This window comes from Scatophagus argus, chromosome 14 (genome assembly GCF_020382885.2).
Source record: "Scatophagus argus isolate fScaArg1 chromosome 14, fScaArg1.pri, whole genome shotgun sequence".
Classification (NCBI taxonomy): domain Eukaryota; kingdom Metazoa; phylum Chordata; class Actinopteri; family Scatophagidae; genus Scatophagus; species Scatophagus argus.
Genome location: NC_058506.1, coordinates 9,936,007 through 9,963,966, shown reverse-complemented (window position 1 = coordinate 9,963,966; position 27,960 = coordinate 9,936,007). Strand labels below are relative to the sequence as shown.

The 27,960-nt window shown below is 41.1% G+C and overlaps 1 protein-coding gene across 2 annotated transcripts; it reads right to left on the bottom strand.

Annotated features, from left to right (window-relative positions):
- Positions 1-636: 636 nt before the first annotated feature.
- On the bottom strand, positions 637-27,960 carry lrch2 (leucine-rich repeats and calponin homology (CH) domain containing 2). 2 transcript variants are annotated; one of them, XM_046410673.1, is made up of 21 exons: positions 27,552-27,960; positions 18,898-19,042; positions 18,499-18,625; positions 18,289-18,394; positions 17,409-17,545; positions 17,020-17,150; positions 16,757-16,844; positions 15,990-16,086; positions 15,771-15,868; positions 15,575-15,642; positions 14,627-14,731; positions 14,181-14,249; positions 13,200-13,262; positions 12,682-12,730; positions 12,341-12,481; positions 11,580-11,630; positions 11,411-11,474; positions 10,393-10,505; positions 7,253-7,390; positions 6,954-7,031; positions 637-5,983 (listed from the first exon to the last, which is right to left on the bottom strand). In XM_046410673.1, exons 1-21 carry the CDS (start codon positions 27,859-27,861, stop codon positions 5,864-5,866), a joined length of 2,298 nt encoding a protein of 765 aa, XP_046266629.1. In that variant the 5' UTR covers positions 27,862-27,960; the 3' UTR covers positions 637-5,863. The 2 variants fall into 2 exon arrangements, with proteins under 2 accessions (XP_046266629.1, XP_046266631.1); XM_046410675.1 differs by lacking the exon at positions 14,181-14,249 and having other exon boundaries at positions 27,552-27,944.

Sequence of the window (27,960 nt, the reverse complement as noted above, 5' to 3'; positions counted from 1 at the left end):
CAGAGAGGCTATAGATTCTGACAGGACTCCGGGCCAGACTGGGAGAGAAACTGTTTTTTTATGAGGCAGGAAAACAAGAATGAACAAAGAGAAACTAGAGACGGAGCTGGGCAGAGAATCAAAGACTGAGCGTCAGGCTGTGAGAATCAGATTCAGAAAAGCACAAAAAGAAAAGGGCTCTGACTGGAAGACATGAACCAGATCTGAATGTGGAAAAAGCCCCAAAATGGTGATGAGGTGATGAGGAGGGGGAGAGGGAGACATCGCAGCAGGCGTCACATGACACAAAATGTATTTGTAAAGTCAGTATTGGCAACAGAAACATAACAGCTGTTGACCTAGTTTGTTTCGGATTTGGATGCTTGATTCCCATCCATCACGTCTTATGTTTTACTTTACTCTTGACATTATCCATTTATAATTTGTCTCATATTGCACATTGACCTGATTTAACTTGACTAACTGAAATTTCAGGACTGCAACCTTACAAAGCTCTCCATATAATGAGCTGGTGCATTTACACTGTATATCAGAGTGTGTGTGTGTGTGTCAGCAGACAAAACAGGGTGCTCTCCTGTTCACAGCCTGACATTCATGTATTGAAGACAGACTGAGCTGCAAAGAAATTCACTTTGATATTGACCACATTTATTTATTCACTTATTTTTTTAAGAAATCCCTGGAATTTATACAGACGATATGTACAGAAGTTCAGCTTCAGCCATTGAGTATTCTTGCATGCATTTGACTTGTTTTAAAATACAAAAAGCTTAAGTACTTAAGTTCGAATTTTCTTGGCAGTGTAGTATTTAGACATGACTCACTGTTTCACTGGTTCTTTGGATGAGATAATGTATTAAATCATAACAAGTTCTGATAGACAAGTGAGCCAACGACAGACACATATAATTAGTGCATTGAAGACTTTTTTGCGCTGCAAGTGTGCTAAAGGGAGTGTCACATGAAAGTAACATGGAAAGCTGCCACTCGGCCTCATAAAGCACCTTCCACCAGACCTATTTATTAATCAGAGCTGTGGCTAACTTAAGAACCAAATAATAAAGGACTGGGTAGAGCCATTGTTGAAAAGTTTCACATACTGTCAGATTTCCACCTCCTCCAAACATTTGAAAAAATTCAAAGTCTGTCTTAATCACATGCCCATATGTACACTGAGAGCGTTATCATAAATTACTTCCTAAAGTTCAGACAAAGCTTATTACAAAGCTTCAAAGTCTGACTTACACAAAACAAGTGGGTATCTTCCAAAGTTACAGACTTTTTAGTATCCTATTTCCTCAGCGTGGCGCTAATCCTCGGTCAAAGTTCAACAAACATATTGAGGACATTTGACAATACAACAGCTGTAAATTTGGGATATTAGATACAGACTGCTGAAGCCTCATATGAATTATGAAAGAGATCCATTAATATATCCTGTGAACATTGATGATAGTGGTGATATTAACGCTATTGCTCTGCGAAGACATGAAAGGACATTTTCATGACCTCACAGATGACTCATGGCTGCTCCCACTAGCTATAGCAAATAAATGTTATCTCACCACTTTGTCTTATCAACTGATAGAGGACTGAAGGAAACCGCACACATAGTCCAGTGAGGTGTTGGCTCCAGTTGACATCAAGGCAGAGATGGGAAAATCCAACAGTTAAATTACACTGCACTGGAGTTACATGGTAGGTGTGTACATCACCTGCAGCATGCATGCACCAGCATGGCTGTGAATTAATTAAACAGGAAGGGCAATTACAGGGAATAAACAAGGGATCACAAACAAAGCTGCATTATATTCACATGAATACAATGGGGCAATATTACATGTCCAGGCATGGATTGCGTGTTAACATGAATATAATATGTATTTAAAAAAAACAAAAATAAAAAAAACAAATCCACATAGTATAAGGGGTGAGTCATGTCATCCACCAGCAATTTAATAGGCAGCAGTTGTGAATGACAAATCTTACAAAGAGCTTTCAAGTTGGAGCATCACACCTTGTGGAGAAACTGTTTTATGTAACTACCCTATGTTTAACTTGTTTCCTTAGGTTCATAGTCTGCCTTTACAGGAGCCTTGGCAATAGCCTATGTCAGTTCAAGCTGTGTGTGGCAGTCATCCGCACAATTCACATATATGTGAAAATCTGCTATACTCACAGCAGACACACCATACAATGATAAAGCCAGAAAATATCTCCTTCATGATGTGACTTGCCATCCTTTTTGCACCATGCTGGTATCATGCAAAATCCCATAAAATTCAGTCACAAAACTTCTTCTCACCTTTTCAGCTCATCTAACTCCAAACATAAAGTAACTGTGAGTTATTTGGAAAAGCCAAGACAACTGAATATGTGCAGTAACGTGTGAAGACAACAGTGTATGGTCCAAAAATATTGTTTTTAGGCATCCAGCACCAGAATTTTAAATTTTTGATCTACAAATTATCTGCATTGGTATTCTGCATGAATGCCTGGTACAGTACACAGCAGCCCTCAGGTGGGTTACACATCATTTCAATGGCTCCACTGTCTACAAAGCTGCAATTACAGAGAGACAAAGAGTGTGAGATGTCACAATGCTACCTTCAGTGATAAAGCCTTTGCTGTGTGACTTTTGTAGCCGAGCTACTGTAGTGCTAACATAGGGCTGTGTGCTACAAGTTTGAGTTTGTGTTTCAGATTTTACTTTTTCTTGTGCATGTTTTTGTGTCTATCACAGGCGTTCTTGAGACAATTCTAGGAGTTCTCAAGCAAACAGGGGAATAATTTATTTTTACTGTAATTCATGCACAACACATTGGCAGAATGTGACTATTTTGGTCATGGCTTTCACACATTAAAACATCTAAAAGCTAAATTCTTATCAGATGGGAGAACCCGCGAGGGAATCTTATCAAATGGGGGTCTGTGGTCTAATTTGTGCCCATTTAAGGATTCTTGATGAGAACACATTTGATATACCCTTCAAAAAGCTGCTTGTTTGATCACTGTATTGTTGCAGGACCGTAAAAGATGAGAGAGTGCTACAGATGAGGGTATTTTCCAGATAGCAACAGATCAAGAGATAGCATACAAAATGTAGAATGCCAGTGGGGCTTTTCTACATGAGAATACACATATTTTAGAAGTCAGGCATGATAAACTGGAAGCCCTGTGTTATTCTGTATCTCTGCTGCATCTCTTCTTTGGAACATGATGGCACAAATTCAGTTAATACGGCCACAAAAGAGGAAGCATAGCTTTACAGGAAAGATATTTAACAAGGAACATCTGACATCTAACTGAACATCTGAAGAGGCCACCTTTGTACAATGAGACAGCAAATGCATGATTCATGTCAGAGTCAGTCAAGTAAACCTCAAGAACAAGTCTCTCACACTTTGGTTGTCTATGTACGGTAGACTGTGAGGTTGTACAGTGACCACTGAGATTTAACTTAATTCTCTTCCCTTATGGCAGCCAATCCAGAGATGTAGCTCGTCAGCAGAGAAGCTGCTTATGTCACACAAAAAGCATGCATTGAAAAAAGGATCTCATGAAAGCATAATAGTATAAAAAATGGGGCTGGTGCATTTCACAAACTTGATAGTGTATGACTAAAAAAATAAAACAAATACCCCTCCTTTAAGGCACAATATGTCACGTTTTTAGATGTAATAATGATGTTTAGCATGATGATATTTGTGGGCTTTGAAGCTGTTAAAGTGGCATTTGGCCTTTAGGAAACACACCAAAACTCTGCTTTAACTCCACTTTCACTTGAACTCGTCTCTCATACTTGTAAACTTTGTGTTCAGCTTTATGTCATAACAGCTCACAGACAGGTCATGTAGTACTTCAAAGGTGCATTTTCAAATACAGTACACTGTATATATTGTGTACAAATCAGTGTAGTGAGAGACCAAATGTCTTTTCATGTTTGTCAAGCAAGCATGATGGGCAGTATTTGGATTTATGATATCTATAATTAAGACATAATGTCTTACTACTGCTACGACTGCAATGTCTGTTTTTCCACTGCGGTGGGAGATCCAATAATAAAATGAATGGTGCATCACAGGAATCTGCAGAAATCATAATCCATTACTAACACAGATTTAAAATAGAAAAGGTTAAATTAATCAGGGCACAGCTTAAGCCTTTGTGAACATGATGAACTCTTACATAACCTTTTCCACAGAATCCCATATTATGCAGGTATATTATGTTGTCAACACAGCTCTTGTTGCTACTGACAACTTTGTTATTAATCTCCACCCTGACTGAGTGACTCTTATAGTATACAGGTGTAAGATAAAATTCCCAGTACTAATTACAGTAGTGAGACAGCTGTGACTAAACTCTTTGCTAAAATTCTTCTTACATCTTGCAGTCAATATTTCATTTCTGGCCACAGAATCTAAATCTAAATGTTCAGCTGCACTGCACCTGAACGGAAAATCAGGGTTAGAACACACAGAGCAACAACGTATAAATAGAAAACAAATGAATAAATACATAAATAATTTAATTTCCCTGATGTAATGAATTGTATCAGAAACCACAAACAGCAAGGTGGCCTGGCAATGAGATCCGACCGTGCCACATATGAAAGGTTTGCAGGAGTAAATGCCTCTAAGCAGCACTCCACCTTTTCATTAAGCAGAGGCACATCACTCAGAACCCTCGAATCAGTATGAACATGTTTCATCTGTGGTTTTGCAAAGCAATAAAATCCTAACTGCTATGTGTCTAACATGGCACAACCCAAGTTGTGAACTCTGAACTTGAAAGGCAAGTGACAGTTGGCAATGACTGGGAAGAAAGTATAAAAACCTTAGAAAAGTCACAACACAGAATATTTTTTCAAAAACAGAAACCTTACATATACAGTGGAAAAAAAAAACCGCTACAAAACAGGACCATCATGCTTTTGGCCAGAGCCAAGCACGTGTTCTCACAGTGGTCAAATGTCGCTTCCCCCGGTGACTGCTGGCTGGCATTGAGTTCGCTACGGAGAATTTAAATGTATTTAAGCCACACCAGAATTTTGAGGAAAAAACAGAAGGAAGAATGTCGACTGTAGCGTAAATTCTACTTCAACAAGCAGTGGAGATGTGGCCGCTAAAAGGCAATACCTCGAGTCAAAAAACATATGAATCAGGTTTGGCTTCTGAAAAGAGCATACAATAGGGACCTGATGCACATCATGTAAAAAAACAACAAAAAACCAACATAACACTGTACAATAAATTCAAAAAAATTACCTCTCATGGGAAAAATAAATTCCACAAATATGAGGGAAACTCAAGAGCATAAGAGCCCCTTGAGGTCTGTCAGTGGTTTGTGCATCTTTAGTGAAAGACTGAGTTACATGTCTGTCATCTCCTCACTGTCAATGTCTCCAACATCAGCATGGAAAGGTTGTCAGTACTGCAGCACTTGCAGGCTCAATAATCACTGAGCATGGTGAGAGGGTAGAGGTCTTCCTATAGACCCATTGTCTTGTCTTGTCTGTCTCTCCTTGGCAAGTCCGAACTGTGCAGCTCACACGGGAAACACACAGTCACATTGCTAGTCCACACACATATAAAAGATGACCCCAGTAACCAGGAAGAGGATACAAGTGAAAATGTGATGGACAGGAAGTGGGTGGCAGCTGACATCATATAAAGAGACAGAGGTATTTCTCCCTCCTGACTCCTGTTTCAGTCAGGCAGAAGCAAACTCCCAAAGACCCAGTGCTCACTGGGACCTCGCCCTGAAGGGCTCTCTGGTCCCAGGTGATGGGGTGTGGGTTTGGGCTGGGGAGAGGGGTTGGCTGTATGACTGCAGGTTGGATGTAACATCTGGACTTGTGTCAAACAGCTGCCAGTTGTGTGGACTTTGAATGAGGCAAGTCCAGCAGAGCCTGGACAGTCACACCCACCTTCACCAGGCCGCGCTCTTCCAGGATGTGATGGGGCAGACACAGCTTGTCCTGAGTTAGCAGAAATACATCTTTTGTCAGCTACAGTCAGCGAAAAAGACATCCTTTACATAATTATTTGAAAGGTTTGCTCACCCAAATTACATAAAGAGATTCTCACTCACGTCCTGTAACATTTAACTATGTAGTTCTCTGATCTCTGAAGTTTAATAACATATTGTGTTTAATTAACAACATTAAAGCTATTGATTGTTTGTCTTGGAACCTTCTCAAGTATCTTTATGGTCACATTTATGAGGCTTCCTGCACTCCAGGAAACAGCACTCTGCTTCATCCTGCAGGATGCTGATATTTTACTCAAAACACACAGAACTGAACAGACTTTCACATCAAAATCATTTCTGACTGTTCATGGTTCAGTGGTTTTGAGACATTTGTCACTGAGATGTAAAGACTGTAAGTAAAACACCACTGACATCCAGTGATTGTATTGGATGAAGGAGCGATCTAAATTGTGGAGGCTAAACAGGCCATAAGGATTGGAATCTTATAAATGCGATGGAGAATAATTATGAAATTAAATCACCGCTAACTGGACTGAAAATCTAATACCGCTAAATGTGTAGCATTGAAGCACTTTACCTTGAAACCGGTCATTTCAGGTGCAATGTTAAATGGTGGTTTCAATGTTTTTTTTTTTTTTAACTGGAGCTAATCTTGCATTTTCTACTGAGCCTTTTCCAATAGTCTCATTATGTGCTGAAGAATAAGAGCGCTTCTTCTTTAAAGTTCTATCAGTACTCAGATGTATTTTTTAACAACTTATTTTATTGGTCTTATTTATTTGTTTACTTGTCTTAAATGTTCTTTTTTTTTAAAAGAGACTGATGACAAGTTAGTGTGCATGACAGAACTTGTTACCACTGTTACCATTGTTAGATCATAAATCTGAGCAAAACCTAAAACATAAAGCTCACTGAGTAAAGAATGAATGAGCGTGATGGATTATTAATAACGTTACCTGTGGAACACCCATCTTCTTACAGGCGTCCAAGAAGTTCTCCACATTCCTTCGGCATTTTGCCATGCTAAGCTTTGGCTGGACAGAACATCAATCACGAGAGAGATTAAGAACAGAACAAACAAAACCATAAAGGCTGTAAGTTTATGTAGGCGTATAACTACTTCCGACTATCAACTAGACAGATTGAGAGAAAGCCTAACTTATTATTGTGAAGTGTTATTTTGCAGGAAGCTTTAACTCTATGGCAAATGTGATTTTAAATAAAAAGATCCTGTTTGGAGTTTCAGTGTGCTTACCACTGCGGGAGACGGTACATGGATGCTGGCAACAGACCGAGGACAAATGTGATTGGCTAAATGGCAAAGAACAACCCCGTCCATCAGAGCGGCTCCGACATCGTCAGGGAGCAACACCTTCAGTCTGGACTCAATGTTCTGCAAACACATCAATAGTGCCATTACTGCCCTATTGAATTTGGGATGAAAAGGGAGTTTTATTTATGTATTTTTCTTCAGTTATTTGTGGTCAGTCCTGTCTGCTTTATAAAACAGGAAAGTATCACTGAGACACAGCCACAGAGCCTGTTTTAGCGGGAGCAAGCACAAACGGCAACTACCGAATAGGTAGAAAGAGCCTGTGGGTGTCACCAGCTAATGAGCTGAGGAGAGTGTCCAGACTTGCACTGTATGATTTTTATTTGGGCATGTTCACAAAACGAAATGTCTACTGTAAATACTGTGAGAAAACCTGTTTAGGTGATCACATGCTGCTCCTGATAACAATCCTGTTTACACCACAGAATTTCCAGAGACAAGGGAGTTTAGTGTTAGTCCTCATAAGTTTAAAGCACCTGAGGATTTGCTATTTCTGTAATAAATGTAAAACCACAGCTGAACCAAAAGGTACATCACACGTACTGTACCTCAGATACAACCTACAGTTCCCTGGCTGTCAGATAGACAAAAGTATTGGGATTCCTGGCCATTACACCAGCAGGGACTTTGGTGACATTGCATTCTAAGTGCATGGACGTTGGTGTCGAGTTGGTCCCCCCTTTGCGGCTATGGTAGTGTCCGCTTTTCTGGGAAGGCTTTCCGCATTTTGGATTGTTTCTGTGGGATTTTTTGCCCATTCATGCAGTCGAGTGTTGCACGGGGGCCTGGATGGGTGTTCTCCATTCCGGTTCATCCATGGGTTGTTTGATGAGGTTGAGGTCGGGGCTCTGTGCAGCCCAGTTGGTTTCTTCCACACCAGACTCATCCATCTTTATGGACCTTGCTTTGTGCGCCGACAGGCAGTTGTGCTGGAGGGGAGGGGGGCCTTCCATGGGATATTGCAACAGGGTTGGAGGCATTGCAAAATGTGTTGGTATGCTAAGATCTTCCTTCACTGGAAGTCAAAGGTATTGCCCAACACCAGAAAAGGGACCCATACCACACATAATATGTGTCTGAATACTTATGTCATATAGTGTGTTCAGTGTTTAAGTCATGGATGTTCAGTGTTTAAGTTGTGGGATTTTTGTATGTTTTACAGTAGCCAAAGGCATGAGCAAATTTAGCTGAATGCATCTCAACATCTTTCAGCAGTCAAAAGGTCTTCCTGAAGTAGTGGAGGTCATAAACCACTGAGTGGGATTTATCGCAGTCGGTGTTTAAAGGCTGAATATTTGAATCTTGCAGCTAGTTGGGCAGAGTCCACTGAATGCAGCATATCTTGGTTTATCTAATAGCGTTTGTCAACATGGTAATGATTTTGGAGGGAATCCTGTTGATATGTGCACAAGCAATGCATCGAATGCAATCGAATGAAAAAACTAATGCAGGTATTGTTGTGCTCCCAGGCGTCTTTTGAATGTGAAACTCGGGTCCATCATTCTGTTTCTGAAATGCACACGCTTCTGTCTGACCCCAACTGTAGTTCAAGCACACTTAACACTTTTATTTGGAATTACAAACAGCCTGAAACTTTGTGTCCTTTCACACTGTCTGTTCTGTGTCTGTTCGTAAATGATACCTGCTTCCTTTGAAGACATCGCGTTATCTTTATTTCGTGTTTGTGCGAAAGATCCGTCTGTGGTGTGTGATACAATCTGGTTATTCGGAATGAGGTGGGTTAACCACATCTTAAATGTTTTGCACATTGGTACATGCCATCACCATTAACTTGGCAATCTCAACACGCAAAGAGCCTGCAAATGTTCTTTTATATCACGTGTCCACCATTGTTTTTCCCAGACAAGTGTGTCACCTCAGAATCTTATCTTCAAGCTGCTTTCCTTCTCTTATCTCCTCCCAGGCTTTCAGGCAAGGGAACCATGCTCTTTTCGCACCGTTTGTGAATCTAAATAAGACTCATCTAGTTCTCTGTGGATACTCAGCTTCATAACAAAACCTCTATTTATGTTCAGGTGCCCCAGTTTAGGACATCAACTTGTTCTGTCTATGCTCCCTCATGTTTCCAGTGTCTTTTCCTCTGGTTTTTCTTATCTCCTTTCATAGGAAAAGATGCTACCACTAATGAAAGTTGAAGCATCCTCACCTCCATCCATGGGTGTCCATCCTTTCTTCTGACTTGCTTTTTTATTATTGGGTTTCCTTGTGGCATTCATGCTGCCAATTACAACACAAACAACCGTAGAGTTTGCTTTGACTGACACATGTTATGGTCCATGTTTGGTCCATGTTTTGTGCTTTGTGTGTTTACTGGGTCTTCATCATAAAACTGACTCGAACTTCATAAACTTATGAAGATAAACTTATTAAGGAACAATGTTCTTCAAAAACATACTGGAACCATTGAATCGAATGAATTGTGCGTCATTCAAGAGGAGTCCTGAAATGGATTATAAAAGACACTTAAACTGCTGAAGTATTTCTGTCATTTGCATCAAGTGACTAAAAATGGCAGCTACTTTTGAAAGATATCCCAACAAATGAAGGAAGACCTGGCAGCCTAAGAAGGCTTATTTCTATTAGTTTAACCTGCTTCCACTATCAGAAGCAGGTTTAACTGCTAGAAAGTTTGATACAACATAAGAAACTACTCCTTTTACTACTAAAAACTACTTGTCTTACTACTACAAAGTACGATTACCAATGTGCAGTAGGTTTCCAATGGCATCTCTTGACTTGACAAGCAACAGAAGCAACAGAACAAAGTAAAAGTTGAACAAAGTGTAACTCTGTAGAAGAATTTGATCTGTCTTACACAATGACATGAATACAGTATGACTCAGAAAGTCTGAACGAGTGCAGTTGTGATACCTCCGTACAGCTAAGTAAGAACACACACAGCCCTCTGGATACTTCCTTTAGCAGTCGCTCTCCTAAAGGCGTAAACACCAGAACAAAAGCAGGATCTGGCTTTCGCCTGTCAGTGATCAATGACTGAATGCTTTGTGCAAAACGGATAAACAAGCTGTGAGGCTTCTGACCTGCCGTAAGAGTCCTATCTGTTCCATTTCCTCCCTCAAGTGCTCCATCTTCCTCCTCATGGTGAAACTGGGGTCTGTGGAGGTGTAGTCTTGACGATTTCCTCTGGTGAAGGCTGGAATAATAATGGAAGCACACTGTTCTGAGCTCCAGGAAAAACACAGGATACAGAGAAAATCCTAGAATGTGACTTAGACAGAGACTAGTGACTGCCCGAAGAGGTCAAATTCAGGTCAGGTTAGTTTCCGCTTATGCTTTCCAGGAGAATCAAAGCCATCTGTCTTATGTATGCATGAAGTCTGAAATAGCATATCTGAATATTGCCCAGCCGTGCATCTTGCAACTTCACTGTGGATCTGTCCACACTACTTTATACTTCTGCTCCACTACATTTCAGGGCTAACTATTGCACTTTTTACTCCTATACATTTATTTGACAGCTATAGTCAACCATATGTAAGCAAAACATATGAAAAGAGTTGAAATGATTACTCAATGGGAAGTGAAAGCTATTTTAATAACGCTGAATAAATCTCAGGTGTCATTTTCATACTCTGTAACTGTGATGCCATTTCATTATTTTGCTTTTACAAACCAAACAATCACCCAATAGTTCTACCAGAACTGTTGTTTTCACAGATAACTATAAATCAATGATGAGAAAAACAAGTTGGCAAAATTCTTTTGCTGCACTGGAACAAGATGTATTTATGCACGAATAAAGCTGATTGCTACACGACAAGAGTCATCAATCCTGCTGTGCCTTGACTTGACTGCTAATGCACTGATAAAGGACAGATCAACAGTTCCACAGAAACCTTCCCCATTTCCAGAGAACTGCTCCACCTAATTCTCATAATAAAGCACTGGCTTCACATTAAGAAGAGAGTGTTCACTTCACAACAGATACGAAACTTGGTTTACAACGGAGCTGTGTCTCTGGATTTATACAAGCTTGAAAAAGGAAAAAGAACAAAGAAACACACTGTAAAGGTCATACAACAAGCGTATGTGCATTACCTGATCTTGGCTTTAGTCCAAATACTGTCAGAGTGGTGCTGAAGTCAGCGCTGCGCAAACCGTCCTGGAGACACAACATTTAGCACAATCAGGATAATAATGAAATATGTTTTTTGAGACTATAAGATATTTTGATTTTTACCCACGCAAGATGTTTTGTCACACCAACCTCAGAATCTTCATTTCCACTGGAGTTTTTCCGAGAACTCTGACACTTGTACTGTCAAGAAATGAAAAACACAATCCTGTTCATAATTTTACACCTTTTATTTCCTATATGAAAAAACAATATCATTTGATATCATACATTATTTCAGTAGGTTATCTTTTATCAAAATAAATGCACCATGAAATCCTATTGTGAAGGGCTAAAGTTTCTCATGGATCTTTGTAGTAATCTGATGCACACAGCATGTCACTTTTTATATCATACACAAAATGCTTGTTTGTTTTGTTTTCCTCCACCGGTATGTAGCACTGCAGGTAGTTGTGGTTTTACTGGCCCAGGTTCTGAGACACCTGTCATGGAAACTTATGTTCTGACCCCAATACAAAGGAAAAGAGTGAAATTTGTGGTGCTCTCAAGGAACTGAAAATGGTTCTAGAGAGAATGAGAACAGTAATGTTCGCAGTTACTGTGGAGGATCCACAGAGGTCAATGCAAACAGTTTCATCAGAGGAGTCATACTGTAGAAGCAGACCCATGAACAGGACAAAAATCATCCATTCATTCACATAAGCTTGGGTAAAGATTTTCCTGGTAACGATTTTTCAAATGAAATTTACAAATGTAATTTACGGATAAATATCTCAATACCTACGAAAACAAAACGAAAACAAAACCAGTTGATAACTTATCCCCTGGCAAATAACGAGATGTTGTCAGCAATCAGTTTCAACTAACCATAAATGACTCTCACGCCCTCATACCTTCAGATAATCTTTTCTGAGGTACTTGTTCCTCCTGCGATCTTCATTCTGATTGAGGACAGGTGGGACTTCAGGCCACTTTGGTTCTGAATCCGATTGGTCGGTCTTGAGGCTGCCATCAAAGGAGCACGAAGAAGCAGGCTACAAAAGCAGACAGAGCAAGATTATAGTCATTGCATTAGTATTATAGTCTATAATAGTCTGACTATTATAGTCATGCAACCTACAGAAAAAAAAATCACATGAGGAAACGTGAGGTGTGAGCACAAATTTAAAGGCGGACACAAGAAATCTGAAACATCACTAATGTTAGGTTTGCTTTGAAATAAAGGAGTCTGTACCTGTCCACTCAGTACGGATGCTCCACTACTCCCTTCATCCAGAGAAGCACTAGAATAAATACACAAGCAGCACCAGATTAATCGTTCTGTTGATGATTCATTGACACACACTCACACTGTGAGCGTCGAGCAAGAACCTTTCCTACATGTCTCTCTGGTTTCATGAGGCTCAGTGTCTTCATATCTGTTTAATATCAGATTGGACACACACAGATCTGCCCTGTGATGAACCTGATTAACCTGAACACGGTTTCACCAAACAGCTTTGTTTATGTCATTTATTTGTAGGCGGAAACACTCAGCACTTGCTGGTTCCAGCACCTACAATGTGATCATCTCTTTTCTATCATTTTAAATCATCATCAAATCAAGTTAGAAATATTAAAATATTTATTATACGCATACGTGTGCATGTGTGTGTGTAGGCAATTCCTCCAAAATCCACTGTCTTTTGACATGTTTTTCATCAGACAAAAAAAAAAAACAAAACAAAACAATAAAAAAAAAACAGCGCATACCTTCGAGCCGTCTGAGGCGGGGGCCTTGGTTTGCTGCCAGAGCTTCCGGAGTGACTTAAAAACCTGCAGACAAAACAGATGCAGTTAAGAAGAGCTACACTCAGTTAACTGGAAATGACTCACGTTCAGCAAAGCATGCAGATTCTCCTAGCTGTTTATCAGTCTGACTCATGTTATATGAGAATAACTTTCCAAAATGTACTTAACAAAGGGCTTCACTAAAGGCAGCAATGTAAGTGGTAAGTCATCAAAAAAATCAGGTTAGAGGAGATTAATAATAAAAAAAAAAAAAAAGCATATAAAATCAACAAGACATTAATGGTTAAATAAAATCAGAAAAGGCTCGCCAAACAAAAGTACGTTTTAAGAAGGGTTTTAAAAGAGAAGACTGAGTGAGCCGATCTAATCTCCTGAGGAAGATGGTTCCCGCGTGCTGGCACAAACAGTATATTATTGAAAGGTCAGAAATATGGCGGGAAACAAGGCCAGAAGAGCTTTAAAAGCGCTCAGTAAAATCTATTTTAAAACAGCCTTAGAGCCAGTGTAAAGAGGCTAAAACAGGAGAAATATGATCCCATCTGGAGGCGATTTAGCTGATTTATGATGCATGCAGCCACATATTAACAAACATAGATGATGTGGACATATAAGACAAATGAACTCCATTCGCACGATGGCTGGGACAGTACTATTTCGGGCTCGGATTCAGGCTTGTGTAAACCAGCTCACAGGAAAAACAGCTCATTCCAAACACAGAAACAGCTTAGATTTCCAAATTGTGTTGCATGGAAATGGACAAAAAAACCCTCATGAAGCCTGGGAATGTACATTTTAAATGGCATTAACAGTGTACTGTATTTGCCGAGACACACCAGAGGCTCAATGTAGTATCAGTATCAGTGCGTTTGATGTGATCAATGGTTATCTGCTTAGTGTGAGATACAAACTTTGTGCAGGTAACAATAAAGAAAGTCCATTGACCTGTGTGCCCGGCCAGTCACTCTCCGTCTGTGAATAAGACTCTCTGCTCTGCAAATTAAGGACCGTCGTCTAGAAGCGTACATCAAGCGCGCAGCAGCCGAATTGCGGGAAAGAAAGCAGGAAACAAGACAGTAAGTGAAGTAATGTCGATAAGAATTTGATTGGCAGAGGTGAAAGAGGCGAAATGGTGATGACGGAGCAATAGTCAGAGATGAGGAAGAACTGTCTGGCCACTGACACATAAAGCTCAACAGTTTCAACATGCAAAATAAAAAAAAAGTTGCCCGATGAGGAGCAAAGAGAAGGAAAGAGAAGAATGAGGTGGATTCAAGCTATACAGCAAATGGAGATGTAAACCAATAAAAGGTAGTGCGGAGGGTTTTCAGCGAGTATGGTGATGGTTTCTAGTTATATTAGTAGAAAGAAAAAGAAGAAGAACCATTCACCTATTCTGCTGCTCCTGCTGCAGAAGCTGAACGGCAATCTTTCTCAGATCCAGCACTTCCTTCAGCTCATCATCCTCCTCCTCAACTAGCTGCTCCTTGTCAGAGCTGGGAAAGTTCACAATAAAAATGGTTAGGATTAGAGACTGTATACAGTTGGCAAAATGTAATCATTTTGGCTCAAGAGTTTAAACATTTCCAACATTGCATTCTTGCTCAAAATGCACAAAAGGCCTGAGAGGAGAAGAAAACCCTCCTCATGACAGCACAGCAAATCCAGAAAACCTCGACACAGCTGTCCAGACTTCAAACAGTCACGTTTATTTTAACTAAATGACATCATCTAAACTTGTCTTTTGACCACATTTGTTGTTGAGACAGTAAATCAAGGCTTCACACAGCTGACAACATTTCGCAGTCTAAACCAGCCAAAATATTTGCAGATAAACTGAAACATAAGCTGCACAGTCAGTTTTCACAATAGCTACACTGTCAGCAGCAGGTTTTCTCGTGTTTACAGACATTGTACCTACATGTCCATCACTATGATTGGACCGCCAGTGAGCATACAGCGTGCCTTTGCAGCTGATGATGAATAGATTGATTTGCAACAGATGAGGCATAAAAAAACCTGCTTATATCTACAAACACCTTTTTTTTCCCCTACTTTGTAGTGATGCAACATTTTCAAAATAAAGGTGAATTAAAAACACACAGAGAGACATCATTCACAAAACGGAGATTAACAGCAGCATAAACAGCCAGATGCCAACTAGCTGGCTGGCTGTTTTACAGCTCTGGTGACTCATTGTTACTTGCCAAACTCCTAACTTCCACAGAACTCTTTTTACAGTCATCGCACAAAAATGATATGCAAGCATTTTCTGTTTGCATTAGAGCCAGAGGTAGGCCAGCAGTTTGTTGGACTGCTGCATTGATTAATTAACTCACCCCGACTCCTCCTTCCAGCTGTCTTTATCTTTGCTTTGGTGAGACATGTTAAGAACTTTCTCCAGTTCCTAAAACAAACACACACACACACACACAGAGTCCCTGTCATTTAACTGTGGAACTCCCACTGATTTTCACAGAAAAAAACGCTTTGTTATCTCTGTTCATCCTATTAATAAACCGATTTGAGTCATACCTTTATACAAGACACATGACTGCTCTGCTGCCCATCACACTCTGACAGAGCAGGATCCTCATCCGGGTTGGGCTCTATAAAGTCATACAGATCCTGATCTGATAGAGGGAGGAAGCATCCGTGTTCGTCACACAAACTGTCATATTTTAGGCACTTCATTCAACAAGCCCCGAGTCTCTGTTATTGCTTTCAAAGGGAATGATACTTATTTTCGGTAACCTTTGGAAGAGTCCATTTTGGAGAGCAGTGAGAGGGCGTCAGCACGGGCTGTCTCTGAAACCTGAGAATGCAGGCTGACGGTGTCGTCGTCTGAAGGCTGCAGGAGAGGAAAAGAAAAGACATAAGACATAAATTCGGTTTAGCCTGACATGCCTTTCTGAATTTAACTGCTACTTAGACTCCCATACACATGTGTTTAGAAGCTATTAGTTACCACAACAATCATTCTATGCTTAATTATGCTCCAGTTGCCCTCCAGTCATCTTCAGGGAGTGTTTCACTTCAACCAGTCACCTTGATCACCCATTTGCCTGTCTACTGCCAAGTTGCTATCCCTCTGGCCATTATTTTATTTAGTCTGCCCATGTTTTCTTATGATGTTCTACCAGTTGTTTTTGTTTTTTAATCTCTGCCTGCCTGCCTACTTTGGCTTCTTTGGATGAGTATGTTGTATATGTCTATTGTTCTACTGCCGGTTGCAAGGCTGTCTTGGCCTGCACTGCTTTGTCTGGCAAGTCTGCTTGTGAGTGTTACTGCCTGAGCCTGAACTCAAGAGTGTTTCCTTATGTTACATTTGCTATAGTCAAAAGTGAACCAACCAACCACATTCTTGCTGGCTAGCAGCAGCACAGCTCAACAGGGTATCACTAAGAAAATGCTACAAGGTGTACTTTTATAGTTAGGTATCTCAAAATGTTCGGGTAATGACACAAGCTCATCATGCACTTGCAATGCCATCAGTTACCGCAGAGCATTTGAACTCTAACCTCAGTTGTAGAAAGCCTCTTGTCACCATTGTCACTACCAATTCCAGAGTCAGGACCGTGGTTCTTACTGGGATAAAAATCTTCCATGCTGGAAATATACAGAAATATGCATGTAATACATAATGTAATAAAATCAAACTTTCAGGTAATGAATGTACCAACATGCATTCACTACGATCAATGGAGCAAGTGTAAGTTCAAATATGTTTGAAGGAAGAGGAATGATACAAACATAGATGCACTGTGTGTCATGTTGTCAGTACCTATCGGTAAGCGGCTGTGGGAGGCAACGTTTGCCAAGGGTGGGGAGGTCCAGGGTGTCTGGCTTCTTGTCCGTCCTACACGCTTGGATGTTCAGGTACTTGAATATGTGCACTTTGCCCTTGAGACAAATCTGAAACATACAAATGCACACAAGGTGTCTCTAGACTCTGAGCTGTTGTAGCCTTGAGAAAGAGAAATGTGTTTATGCATCCACTAGGTGGTGCAGTTGTATCAGATTGATTAGGATGTGCAGGGTGTGACAACCTGTCAACCACAGACAGGAAACCCATACAAACAATTTGTGTTGACTCCATATATGTACTTAAAATTCATATAATATGCACAAACAGAATTATGAGATACAGAATTATGAGATGAATGCACTTACCTGTGCGGGAGGAGACTGCATAGGATTGTTGTCTAAGATAATGTGCTGCAGTTGCCTGAGTTTCCTGTACGCCGCAGGAATCTCTGTGATCTTATTGCAGGAAAAGTCAAGTCGAATGAGAGGCAGGTCAGCCAACTCTGCAAGTACAGACGAGATGAGTTTAAATATCAGCTTTTGTTCAACATGATGCACGACCTCCAGCAGGTTATGCAGAACACGTTTTATGCTTTATTATGCTGGCGGTTTAGGCCTGATCGGTACACTGCAACACACTAAAACCGGAGCCAAGACTATCTTGTTCTTGTATCTTGACTGATCTATGGTTTACAGTTTCTTGCAAAGCTGAGAAACTCGATCTAACTTCATACAATTACAATCTCCTTACCTGCCAAATACTCACATCTTTGTAACGCAAATTTTCCATGAAAATGTATAGTCTCCACACTTCAGCTTAACGGTGCGATCATGCTTATTTAATTTAATTTAATAGACTTTATTTAGAAAACACGCAGGAAATGGGAAGAGGCATCTGCAACTTGGTGGATTTACATGAACTAAACACACTTAGGCAACAATGCTGCTCAAAGCCATCGTGACACATGCACTTTAGCCTTTTAAGTTTAGAAAATACAAACATAATTGGAGGCTGCATGATTAACATGATGCAGGGTTAAGAATTACTGGCTTATTGTTGTACTTCAAGGATGCTTCACTTCTGTTGTAAAATAGCATTGCTTGCTGCATGTTGTTCATCTTCTGGTTGCTAACATGACAGCCAAAACCGAGTTGTCTTGGCTGTGAGAGGTCAGGTATGCTTGCCAAAAATAACATCAACCTAATGTAAGGCATACAGCAATAACAAAAAGATTGTTGCACTAACCCTCGGGCAGCATATGAAGGCAGTTCTTCCTGATGTTGAGTTCTCGTAAGGCTTGAAGCCTCCCCACCTGAGCTGGCAGAACCTGGATCTCATTACAGCTCACATCCTGTGTGGGGAGACAAAGTGTTAGAAATGAGAATAATCTGGCAGTGCAATATGCAAGAGTTCATATGCACCAGCACACACACATTTCCACACATACACACTCACCAGTTCCATCAACTCTTTGGCCTTGCCAATCTCCTCAGGGATGGACACAAGCTTGTTGTTGCTCACAAGCAGAACTTTGAGGGGGAGGCTGAACAAGTATTTTGGCAAAACTGACAGGAGATTTCGGCTGTCGAGAAAGATAAAACATTGACCTACATTTATAACTGTATACAGAAGCATATAACAATAACAGTATCTGGTCACTGGGAATTGTGTTTCAGCAAAAGAGGAAATGGCCCTCTTTCATGTAAGCACTTTTGCCCTGTTCGTGTTCTGAAATGGGGAACAAGTGCTTCCTGAGAGATACAAAACTAAGTACACTTATGTATTCACTTTTGTTGAATGTATATGATGAAACTCAGAAACTAAACTGAAAGTACAGTTTTAGCAATGACCCACCTGATGTCAAGATAAGTCAGCATCTGCAGATTGATAATGGCTTCTGGGATGCACTTGATGCAGTTGTGGTAGAGGTTGAGCGACTCGAGGGGGGCGAACAGACACACTTCTGGAGGGATTTCTGTGAGCCGATTCTTGGACAAATCTGCAGGCCGAGGAATGATAATTGATGAGATCTGTCCACTTTGAACATACATACACATTACAATCGTTGGGAGATCTTGGCACCATCCCTTAGGTTTGCATTAGGTATGAGGCCACAGGCTTGAAAAACTAATCAATATGTCTCTGTGATGGGGCAGTGGGCAGCGTGCCTCTTCATCAATACTGGTCTAAGATTACACCAGAACACCAGACCTTGAAGGATTGAGTGCTACTGGCAGTCTAATATCTCAGTATTTCCAATATCAATCTAACTGGGAGTGGCACAGTAATGGCTTTAGATTTGTTTGAATGGTTTAAAAGACATATATGTGTATGCATATGAACATATTGCATAATATATTGACATACATTTATCAGGTTTGCAATGTAATGTAATAATATACCAAGTGATATTGTGCTACGAGGCAGAATAGACCTTTTATAGACCTTTATACTCTAGGCTAAATGTTAAAGGGGGTTAGCATCTCTACAAAATTTCATGGTAGTCGATCCAAAACTTGTTGAAAACATTTCACTTGAACACCACAAATGTTAACTTCAATGTGACACTCACAGAAAAGTCAGGAGATCACCAAAATCAGTAGGATTCATCCTCTGGGAACCAAAAAGTCCCTGGGCCAAATGTCACGGCAATTCATCAAGCAGGCACTGAGACATTTCAGTCTGGAGCAAAGCCTATATTTAACGATTCTCTTCAAATATTATTACATTATATTTTTGATTACATACTGTAAGTTCCATAAGAAAGATAAAACTGATAATTTCTGATATTGAATCAATTCCCAAATTAAAAACCTGTGACAGAGTAAGCACACAGACCAGGACATAACTCATGCGCTGTGCTTGGCTACTGAAATCAGTTTGCTGCAAAATCACAACCCCACACCAATCAACTAAGAGTGGGTGCTTCTATTTTGTAACAAAAGCATGAATGTAATGTCTACTTCAGTAAATGGACATAAGCACTGCCTCTCATCTGTATCTTAGGAGAAAATATTTAGACACTGGCTCTCTTGCCCAAGAAAGCCAAAATAAAGAAGAGCATTCAGGCATATACTGATGGTTACACTCACAACTCAGCTGTCGCATAACAACTGTATACATGCACATGCACTGAGTACTCGTTCCTGATTCACTCACACAGCAAGACATTTTCTTCTATCTCTCTCTCTCTCTCTGTTTGTGTCTTCTATTAAATAAAACATGACATAAACTGTATCCACTGAAACAGGAAACATAAGGATACATTGGGACCTACAAGAGCAATACATATAAAGACAACCTAACGCTGAGTAGACTTCACCTTCAGGCACATATTGATTCAGTAGCTGCAAATTGGTGTGTGTATGCATGTGTGTGTGTGTGTGTGAATGTTCTTGTCTCCTGAATTATCTCTGGGTGACACGATAATTAGAGACCTATGTGAGGAGCAGCACAGCCACAGATAAAAACAGCTTTCAATTATTCAGTCCCACCTAAGTGAAAAGCCAAATCCATACTGCGGAAAAAAGCAAACACTACTGCACGTCTATCCCCTTAATGCATGCAATTACATACAGCCACCACCCTATATTAAACAATTAAGCTACATAGTCCTTACCGAAAGCAAACACCAACTCACTTACTGTTAAGAGGATTCTGTTTGCTGTAAATGGATTAGAATAAAGAATACACAGAAAGTCATATCAGTAGCTTTTATTCAAATAGTATTTTAACATGTCTGAGCAGATATGACAAGCTTAAAGGTTACTGAGGCATCATAAGGACTGTGTCAGTTGTGCCTGAGTCTTTAAAAAGACCCTCATTTCTGAAAAGCCTTCTCAGATGACCAACAATAGCTCAGATGTGTCTCACTCTGTGGCTGAGCTCTGACAGCAGCCAGTAAGCAGAAGTGTGAAGTGGGCCATGAGACAGTCAGCATCACAAGGGAAAAACAAGCCAAGAGGTTGAGGGAAACAGAAATCAGCACATGAAGACAGAGCAAAAGCTGGGGTCACAGGGTACACTCGTTCTACATTAAGAGTAAAATTTTCCTCTCCCTGAGGCTTGGACCTTGATGTTGTAGCCCAGCTGTACACAGATGATTTCCCCACCAACCTCCCCACAACTGGGGGATTCTTCTGTAGCATCATGTGAGTCGATGGGAGATGGGGGTGGGTGGAGGCAGTCTTTGTGAGACTGTCCATCTCCATCCGCTTCTCCCTCCTCCAACCCAGGCCATGCACCATCTGCAGCCCACAGTGGGCCTTTTATCCACCTGCTGGGACTATGGGACAAGGCCCGCCAGGCAGACGAGCCCTTCACCAAGGCTACACTCTGCTGCACCCTTGCATCAAATCATCACTAAATTCATTTATGTTGCTATGGCAGATGATGTTTGGATATGTCTTCCCATGACACAGCAAGCTCCATACTAACAGACATCCTGCTGAGTGCTTGAACAGCGCACTCTCAGTCTCTCTCTACTGTGTTCTACCTACTGTGAGTTGCCCCAGAGGGGTCCCAAATGGCAAATATCTGTTTTAAGACTGCAATTAAAAATCTGTGATCATTTTAGGGTTAAGATCAGGGTTCATCTGTAGAGGAATAGATGCCAAAATACTTCAATCTTTAAAGTTTTTTACGATAGCACTTCATCAGTTTCTATACAAGGGGAGAGAACATGACAAAAAATGATTAATGAGGGTTAATTGTTTGTACCCTGCAGCAGACGTGACCACAGTGTCTGGCTGGCAGGTTTTGGGTGTGGTCTGGAGTGCTGTTGAGTGTTCAGCGTGGACACGTACTCTCTGTGGGTGTATGTCTGAGGGTGGATTCAGGTGTTTGATGTTCATTAAGCGATGCGCTCTTGCTATCAATCTGCTCCTGGAGACACCGTAATGAGATTCTTCATCAGGTTCTGAAGAGCCATTTCAGTAATGATAAGACATCACATCTCCATCCAGATGGAGGACCACACAGGCCTTTTTGGAACAATCACAACCGAAGTTAGTGTCCAGGATGGCTGTGGACTTGTGAGCAGTCTTATGTGTCATAGAATCACATGGAGCGTTTGAGCTCGAGGGTGATGACGTAGTGGTTGGGCCATGCATGGCCTGGGGGGGTTTGGGCAGTCTCTGGGTCAGCCCTGTTTGCTCAGCTACTTTGTAGCAGCTTGTCTGTGTGAGCTTCCGCGGGGGATTTCAGTTTACTCACAAATCTAGTTCAAGGCACAGAGAGTCTATACTTTTCAGCTCGATAGATTCCCTAACATCGATGTTTGCGTGCAGACTCATTCATACACATTTGCACACAGTCACACACAGACACATTATTGTAAGCACTTTAGACATATTAATGTTCACATTTCTCGCACACTTTTGTCCAAGGAGTTGGCACACACACACACACACACAGAGCAGCAAGTAAACACACACGTTTGGACAAAATGCATTACTCAGCCACTTAGCATAAATTACCCATAAAAACTAAACGTCTAAACCCACATGTCAATATGTCTTCACCCTCCAAAAAAGCCCTCAATCCCACGGTCTAAAATTGAAACTGATTCTCACAAAGATAGCTACACAAGTACACACACCCACATATATTTCTGGGTCAGCAGTTTGGGTGTTTATACTGCTGTCAGTCCCAAGTGAAACTACAAATGATCATGAAAACAAAGTTGTCCTCCAAAGTGCACTATGTGTGCTTCCCATACGTTTTTAGTGTTCCTTCTTTAAACCTCAAATGTCCTATTTTGGCTCAATCTTTGACTTTTACAACTTTAAACCGACTGAAATGGAATCAAAAACTTGATCCACACTCAACATTGCAAATGGAGAAGCAGAAGCTGTGGCTGAACACTGAGCTTGGCACCATAACTACAGGCCGATTAACAAAGTCACATGTAAGAGAAGTCACTGCTAATTTAAAATCTGCACGGCCATCGCTACGACATGCACAAGTTTCTCATTATATTTGCTGGTAGTTTGTGCAGATCATAACTTAGTGAATGTGGGTTACCTGTGAGTTTGAACAATCACGTCAGTTATTTGTCAAGTACAAACACCAAACGCTTGGTGGTCCATACATCTCTCATGTATGGTTTATCTGTTTAATATCAATGTAACTTTAATACAAAACAAGCCAGTCAAAATCGTGGTGATTGGCAATTATTTTGACAATATGCAGATTAAAACGCTGCTTGATTATTAACTACTGAAGTAGTCAACTGATGGATGAATTGATAATGGAAATAATCACAAGTTGCAGCCCTAAAATTGAGCAATACAAAGCACTCAAATACCAAAATACCTAAATACACATCTTATTAAAAATATACGTGGGCCTAATTTATTCAAAGAGTTCTTTCATTGAGGGGCTCCAGATTTCTTCTAAACTTCTTAAGAGTTATGTCAGGTACAGTGGACCTATAAGGCATTTCCTAAAATAAAATCAGTGTCATATTTTAAATGTACAAATTGCCACTGTAGAGCATATTCTCCCGTGGCCATTAACTAAAGAATCTTCCTCAATTGTTTAATACACTACAGTACAGACAGCAAATCATTGGGCACATACTGTTTTTATTAAGATGTGTAAAAGAACGTTATCAATGACGTCATTTAGGTGATAAGGCATGGCACTTGCTGACCGGTATGCATGTCTTGTCTAAACACGCAAACACAAATCTAGAAGGAGCCCCGAGGGAAGAAGCACCAGTTGGGAATGTGGATTTTTTTTTCAGACTACATTCATACTGATATGATTGCTTAAAAACTAGAAAACAGTGAGGACACATTCTGTATGTTCTACACTGTGTTTGTCACATAAACATCTATTTTAGTTTATTTTGGGAAGGGTGTGACAGCTCTTCTGAGAAGCCTCCCAGCAGCGCAACTATTCTTCAAAGAGCAGCCATGAAGACAAGACAGGCTTTCGTGGGACACTCAGAATATCTTATTTGATTTCAAGTAAGATGAAGCACCAAGTGTGAGTAGCACATTGTAGTGCTGTGTTGTGTTTTTGATTGGCCCGCATGAGCAGTGACACCGAGGGTATTTACACTAGTTGATTATTAAATCCAAGAATGCTGGCTTGATGCTTGTGTCCTTGTGGCGACTGTCCTTGACAAGTCGTCTTGGAGGACAAAACTTCTCAGGAATGTGACCACTAAGAAGCATTCTTACAGTGCGAGACTTAACTGTGTGCCCGTCAAGTCACGCACAATCAAATAAAACATGAAATATTCATTTTGCCAGCTGTTTCAACCAGCTTTCGACAGTCTACTGTAGAGGTCTGGGCCTGGTTTATTCTTGGTGACAAAAATCACACACAATAACACTTCATGGAGGACATAAGAATGTGCAAGAAGGCCATGTATTCATAGCATGATGACAGATTGTGTGCATATTTTTTTGCATCAGAGTTATAAAACATGGGAATACACTAAAATCACCATCTGCTACATGACCTACATTCTTAAGTCTACTGTAAATAAGTCATTATGTTCTCTCAGAGACCAAACAAAGTTGTGGGTTTAGAAATGCATTTGTTTATTAGGATTCCCCTGAGCTACCACACATACTGAACACAACTGATCCTCCTGCTGTCCACACTTTGTGCTGTGTCTGACAATACTGCAAGCATGCACAGTGATGCAGTGGTAGCACCTCGCACTGTCTAACATGAGTATGTTTGTACCCTCAGGGGTAGTGTAGTGGCAGGCAAGGGCCTGTGGGGATATGAACCTGAACATCTGCCCAGGTTGATGCACTGCTCCCCAGCCCCTCTCCAAGGTCAGGGCAGCAGCACAGGGCTCTCGCACTTTCCCATGGGAAAACAAACTGATTGGAGACAAACTGCCAGTAGCACACTGCAAACAGACACCCCTGTGCGAACAGGCCTCTCGTTTTCTCTGGCCACACACACACTGAAGCTTTTTTGCTTCTCAGTCAGATGGAGGCCACTGGGTGAGACCCTGATATGTATAAAAACCCAGATTTAACTTCACCGAACTGGCAAATGGAAGAAACAGTCAGCTAATGGTGGGTTGCTGTTGCTTTAATTAAGGACCCAGAGCTAAATATTCCACATTTATATAGTACAAGTGCAAAGATACATCAAAACATTTTTTCTACTTATAGGCACATTAAAATTGTCTCCTCTCATCACCCATTTAAAAATAACTTAATAAAAGCGGCAGCTGATGACCACCATTTGAAAACCTGCAAATACTAAACTGCAATGAGAGAATGAAGAAAAAAATGGTTTTAAATATTGGATTTGTCTTAACTCATCTCAGAAGACGAGATCTTTTAAACCTGAAGGAGCTGTTTCTTCTCACATCGAGATTGTAGCTGTCTAAGCCACTCATTACTGCAAGGTGTTGTTCTCTCTTTGCACATCTGAAAGTGAGACTTCCCTGCGGCACACTTTTCATTCGAGGCATTGAAATGAAGATGCGAAAACCAAAGTGAAAAAGACTACAGAATGTACAGCGATGGGATCAGACACAGTGTAAGCCAGAAATCAAAGGTTTGACAGGCACATGTATGTCTCTTTTGATGACTACCAGTGTTATGTAACTTGTAATAATGGCTATCTCAAAATCCTATATGCATCCATTTTGATAAATGTGAACCGGCCTACTTTATACAGAGACAAGCTGATGATAATATACAATAACATATCGTAGCAGTAACATACTGTGTGTACGTTCAGCCGAGCAGTCCATAAATAGTGCATGTTAACTTCCTGTCGTGACTGATTCGGCCCTGAAAGGCAGCCTGTGCACATGAGGGATTCTCACTCTATTCAGGCACAAACAGTTGAGAATGACATCATCATATCGTTTTACTTCAAAAATACTAGCTCGTGTCTGATTTATGATCTACTGCAAGCACTGAGGAGGTCAGTCTCTCTCTCTATACATCTGGATTACTGAAACAGGAAAGCAGCAATCTGCGTTCATATCTGGTTAATGTTCTACAAACCCGCTATGTATCCGAGCTCTCTCTGTCTGGAGCCAAGTTAATTAGTGTCTATAACGACTTTAATACAAACTAATAATTATACTTCACTCTTCAGTAAGTATGAAAAGGTCTTTGAGCAGAACATTGAAATCCCTTAGAGAGATGTCTCTCCAACTAGGGCTCCACTTGCCATGAGCTTCACATGACAGAGTAGCACCATATGGTGTGTAGACCTCTGAGAAGAGGAAACTGTCACCCTGAGATCAAGCACAACATTTGTGTTCAAAATAATGACACTATTACACAATTACACTGTTATTCTTTCATGTACTTCTATACTAAATCATAATTCGGAAGATTCTCCTGCACAGGGTTCCTTGTAACGCAGACATGTGTATCAGGTAGACCAGTGGTTTTCTAAGCGGGGTCTGGGGACCCTCAGGGCTACTTGTGGAGGATCTGGAAAGTCCCAACAAAAAGTGGAATAATTTATTTTCACTACAATCCCATTATAAAGTACCACAGTGACAGAATGTATGACTATATTGGTCATTGGTTTCATGTACCGGTAATTAGACACTCAAAAGCAAATTCTTATCAAATGATCCTGGAAAAAAAATGAAATGGGGGGGGGGTCTAATTTGTATTTGCATCACTTTAGGGATCCATGACATGACAGTTTGGGGACCTCTGATTTAGATTTAGATCAACCCTTTCACAAACCACCATGTCTAATACAAATGAGTCCGTATGAGCTGATGTTAACAGGAAATGTGAGTCTAATCCTGACCTACTGACTGACTCGACGATATGGACACGTTTTTAAGCTACCATTTTGAAAATGAAACCAAAAACAGACCAGACTCTTCCTCCTCTCATTTTGGCAGATTATTACGGGCTCTATGGGCACATTGGCTGGCAGGCAGGCAGGCAGGGGGGTGAGGCTCTAAGTACACCGCATCTTTTGTCTGGTTATGCCGAAAATGAAAAAAAAGAAGAAGAAGCGTGTACGCGTAACACAAGCTCGCCACAAATGATAATCCAGTGAACAAGGATTTACAACTGCCCTCTCGGTTCATTCATATTCCGCTCCAGCGACCCGGTGCCAATTCAGCTGCAGCCATAGTGTGCAAACCACTGCACAGCGCCTGACTTGGGTGCGTCTGCCGTCTCATTCATGTCTCTCAAGGGGGGCTGCTGAAAGCTTTCGGCGTCGACCAAAACAACCACACAACAGCAGCCGAGCCCCTTGTGCTGTAAAGTGGTGTGATATATGAGCCCGAGTGGACAGTAATTACAACCAGGATGTGTATGTACATTCACAGAAGCCAGCTCAGAGGACGGTATATCCCTTTAAATATTGTCACCCACACGGTAATGCGCCTAAATCCAGAAAAACAGAGAAAAATCCATGCACAATGCGGGCACGCTGCCTTCACAAAAACGCATAAATCCGTGAGCGCATTTTTACATGAAGCCCGTGTTGAATGACTCTCGTGGTCTCCTACACTTCATGCATGCTCGGCAACCCACCTGCTTGTGTTGTATCGGTCAGATCGTAGCTCATCCCCGGGTACTCCCTCAGCTTCCTACCGCTCAGGTTCAGGAGCCCCGAGCACACGGCATCCTCCAGAGCCCGGTCCAGGCTGCGGGCCGTGTGGTGCTGCTGCTGGTGCTGATACTGGTTGATTCCCGGGCTCCAGTGAGGTCCGCAAGAGTAGTGATGGCTTTGTAGAGCCGTGACAGCTCCCACACCTCCCTGACCAGACGCCATTTTCGTAAAAAAGAAATTACTCTGACAATAATAACAGCGCACAACGGCAGTTTCTCCGCCCATGCGCATACGGGGTACATACACGGGACGGACGCTAGGGGATGGGCTTCTGCTGTGGTGCTGCTGTTGCTGCTGCTGCTGCTGGTGATGGTGATGGTGAGCAGGATA